We start from the raw sequence: 4,224 nt of genomic DNA, 5'->3' as shown, positions 1-4,224 counted from the left end.
GTTTCTTCGTTCTTCTCTTTGCTCAGAGAGGCGGGAGAGGCAAAAACGAGAACAGCGCTCAGGCTGTCCATCTCCCAACTAGCGCTGGATCATTTTTCACAAGGCTTCGTCTAGTTCCCCACCCAGGTGGGTTTTAAGAAGACTGGAGAGATGTGGCTTCCACTCTCGCTCCTTGGCAGGATGTTTCACAGCTGAACAGAAAGCGGAGCTGAAAACCTATAGGGTACTAGACAATATATGAGCAAATTGTCTTGGACAGCTGTTAGCTTGAGTCAGCTCTAGAAGAGACAGCAGCTTGGCCAGACCCTCTTTCCTTTCCTTCAACTGGTCCCTCTGGGTAGATCACCACCTCCTCTGGACCCCTACTGAGAAACAAGTCCTGCCCACTTGTGTGCTGCTGGCTCTCACCTGGCTGCTTCAGGAGCACGCTCAGGGACGCTCTCAGAACCCAAGTCTCAGGTGATCCCAAAAGCATCCCTGGGCAAGCTCCAAAAATGACCAGATGATATTTTGCTGAAAGCAGAACATGCAGAGCAGAAGCAAATGGGCTCAGGATGTCTGTGGAGGACGCATAGACAGACCCACATTGTCTTGGGTTATTTTCAATTCTTTGTGTGCTGGGATCCATGTCTAATGAAAGCAGAGCATTGCATTCACAGTCTGGATATAGGATATGCCCTAAATCCCAGTGGGACAGCTCAATAGGCAAGTCGCTGGCGCTGCCATTGGAGCTAACACCAAAATGGCGCAGGAGGAGAAGGGGACAGAGAGAAGGGGAGTCTGTTCAGAGAGAAAGCAGATTTTGCTGGTGGTCTGAAAAAGGAGGGTGATGGTGGGAAGGGAGGACATCAGGCAGATTTTTCTAGCCCAGGTCAGGTAACACGGTCCCTTCCATCTCACCTCTGTCATGTAGCAACAACACATTTGCATTTGACGAAGAGGCAGAATTTTTGACTGACGGAAATCTTCACTCCCGTTCTCCTCCAGCTGCCTCTTACCTCATTTCTCTCGCCAGCCCTTTACCTTTCAGTTGCCTGCAATCTCTCTAGACTTAGTTCCTATGCCATGGGGTCCTCCCTCTGCACCACCAGCTTCCCTGGACGCAAAGCCTTCCCCGTTGTAAGTGTGCTCTGCTTCCTTGCTGACCAGGCAGCAGGTTCAGCCGACACCTGCTACTGCTGATGCTCCTCCGTTGCTCGATGCAGCAGACTCAGACTATTAGGACTGTGTCTCAGTTGTGCCTAGGGATGATTCTGCTCCTCTCACTTTCATCCACACCACTGCAACGAGCTTTAACTTCCAGCCCGTTAGGGCTATTTTCTATGCAACTGCTCTGGTCATCTCAACTCCTCTTGCCTCGTGGGAGTTTTCCCTTTGGCTTTACCTTCTAGATCAGCCACTTAGAAGAAGCAGCCCTTTAGTTCTTCCTTTAATCCCAACCCTTTGGAGTTTCTTTAAAGAAGGTCTGAAGGTTTATCCCCCCTCAAAAAAAATCCCTAGCTTTGGTTTGAAATTACTATGCACCTGCATATGCAGGGCAAAGGGTTACATTTGGAATTAATCAGGCTCTTTGGAAATTGCAACCAAGAATAGGGAATATTAAAGCAGTTTATTGAGGTTGACAAGGTTCACCTGTGGGGGAGGGAATCACTAAAAGCACTACCCTTGCCCCATTTCCGCATGAAAGAACAGGTCAGGTGTAAAACGCTTCCTTGTGCTCCTACTTTTAACATCAGCTGAACCATTACAGGATCAACTGCAAAACAGCCTATTTAGAAAGCCACTCACTATTTAGAAGCCATTAAGTAAAAGCTTCTACATGACTTCTACTTATGCAAAGTGAAAGCAAGACGAGGGAGGAAGAAATGAAAACCATTACGCAGTCTTCATCCTATCCCGCTGCCAAACAAACTACAGCATCTTGTACCAAAAAGGTGTCATCCTGGCAGTTAGTGATGGAGCGCATAGGAATATTTCATAGTATTTTTGTGATCTCTGCATGATCATTTTCATGTGTGAGCTTCAGTTTCCTCCCTTCTGATATGCACAGTTACATTATGCACTAGGGTTAAATAGGTTACCTTCCACCTGGAACTGGGCAGGAGTGGGAGGTGGGTAACAGAACACAGATGCTTGGTAGGAAATAGGCCATTAAAAACTAGATGAAGTCTTTCATCTAAAGAAGCAGCAATCTGACAAACACAGTGGAAGTCCCAATGACTGATCACTGACTTTTAGTAACTAGAAGGAGGCGGAAGGGGAGAGGACACTTTTGGCTTTGGTATAGCTCGGTTATAAGGGGCCACAGAGACACGTAAAAGAACACGACCAGTTAGTCCTGTTCCTCTTGCTGATACAGGCTCCATCTCCAGTTTGCTCAGCAATTCTCGCTAAGGACTTTGCGCACTATATTCAAGTTCAACAGTAAATGCAGGCTCATTTTGGAAAGGGTACCTGCCTTGCTGTCGTTTACTTCCTGTTGCTTTACTTCTCTTAAAGGGTGAAGTTGCCCTCCAGAAACACCACAACTATGTGGCTTGCACTTACAGAGAAGCGATGCCTGGGGCTGGCTTGAGTGGTACCCTGAGACACTACATGAAGGCTGGGATTCAGAGCAAGAACATGGACAATGCCATGGGAGAGACCCATTAACCTCAAACGGTTTAGAGCTTGGGTTTAATTCAAATATTAAACCTTCACTTCTTATTTTTAGAAATGCTGATGAACCTCAAAATGTCCCTTTGAAACAGGGACGCGGACAGGTAAATAGTGTGTCCATTTTACAGATGGTGAAACTGAAGCCCTGACAGAGTAAGTGATTCACCCACGTCTACACGGGGTATCAGACCAGAAGCAGAAAGGATTCTTGACTTCCTGCCTTGAGTCCCTATCACACCTTTAGCCTCTTAACGGGATGCCTGGTGCCTTCTGGACCACAAAACCAAGCTGGAGATCTCCTGAGATGTTAAGTGTTGGAGACACCACAAAATACCAGTTTTTCTGATTGCGCTTCAGCACTGCTATTGAAAAAAAATCTTTTAAAAAATCATCTGTTACAAGATCTCTTTTCTAGCTTGCTTCTAAAAATGAACAGAGGTTAGACAGAGAATGGGGTAAACTGCCTATTTTGTCACTGATTCTCCTCCAGGTTCTGCCACCAACTCTACCTTGCTTTGGCCAAGCAACTTGAATCATTCTGTAAAGAGGGAGAAATAATTTCCTACCATTGAGGGAAGACTACACAGAGCTTTGCAAACAAACTGAAGGACTAAGTAGCCTTATTGGAGTCATCTCACTTATCCCTAATGCCACTGGAATAAGACTAAAAGTAAAAAGGGAAAAAAAGGGGGAAAATAAAGCACTTCCCCTCCAAGGTGACAGAAGAGTTAACAGGGCCACTCCCTCACCATCACATCTGCTTTTTATTATTAATCACAGACTCAAGGACAAATGGACTGAAAGCTCCACACTACTGCAATCAGGCTGCCGAGGGTATTTATGCCAACTGTGGATACATTTATATATATCTATCTATATATATAGATAGATATATTTTGCCACAAGGAAAAATGCAATATAAGAAATGAGGAGGCTGTTTCAGCCTGAAGATCACAGAACTTTCTGCTTCTTACAATGCTGTAAAATAAAATTTGCTAGCACAAGCCACAAGAAAAAAAAAAGTGATTCACTGGGGAAGTTCCATGATGTGCGGGACAATGGGTCTTAAATCAAAGGCATACATTATCATGACTAAGCTGACAGATCCGCACTGCAATGCAGAAAGCCAAGCAATATTCCAACATCTGCACCATGCACACACAGGCGGCTAAGACACGGCTCCCAGAATGAAAAAAGGCTCTTCAAGCTCTTACCTGTTACCTGTGCAACAACTGCTTGGGAAATCCTCCGATTGGCTAGAAAGGCTTTGATTTCCTCCTTTATCACGCTGCTGTCCCTCCTACCAAAAACAAAACAACAGCAAAACAACAAAGACAGACAGACACCCAAATGCACTTTGAAGATGTACAATGGCTTTGGATGGGAGGGAGGGGGATGGGAGTGGGGGTGCGGGTCTGCCTTTCCAATAAAACAGTCGAAGCGTCTCGCCAGTGGACACTTCTTTGAACAAGTGTCATGTTTGATCAAAGTATCCGAGGAGGAGAATGGATGACTCGTGTCCTGTATAATTCATACGAGGTGCAAAACTGCCATATGGAGTGCACA

General features: G+C 45.6%; 1 protein-coding gene across 12 annotated transcripts in view; it reads right to left on the bottom strand.

Moving 5' to 3' along the window:
- The window catches only part of HMBOX1 (homeobox containing 1), a 176,933-nt gene that overhangs the window by 67,749 nt on the left and 104,960 nt on the right, over window positions 1–4,224 (bottom strand). For all 12 annotated transcript variants that reach the window (XM_019520890.1, XM_019520887.1, XM_019520893.1 and 9 more), the window contains one exon: window positions 3,873–3,958. In XM_019520890.1, the coding sequence (XP_019376435.1) occupies window positions 3,873–3,958 (86 nt within the window). The remainder of the gene's footprint in view (window positions 1–3,872; window positions 3,959–4,224) is intronic.

The sequence above is a fragment of the Gavialis gangeticus genome, unplaced genomic scaffold, assembly GCF_001723915.1.
Source record: "Gavialis gangeticus isolate Ggan-Ray unplaced genomic scaffold, GavGan_comp1, whole genome shotgun sequence".
NCBI classification, from domain to species: domain Eukaryota; kingdom Metazoa; phylum Chordata; order Crocodylia; family Gavialidae; genus Gavialis; species Gavialis gangeticus.
Note: the sequence above shows the minus strand (reverse complement) of the source record. Positions and strands in the feature narration are given on the sequence as shown.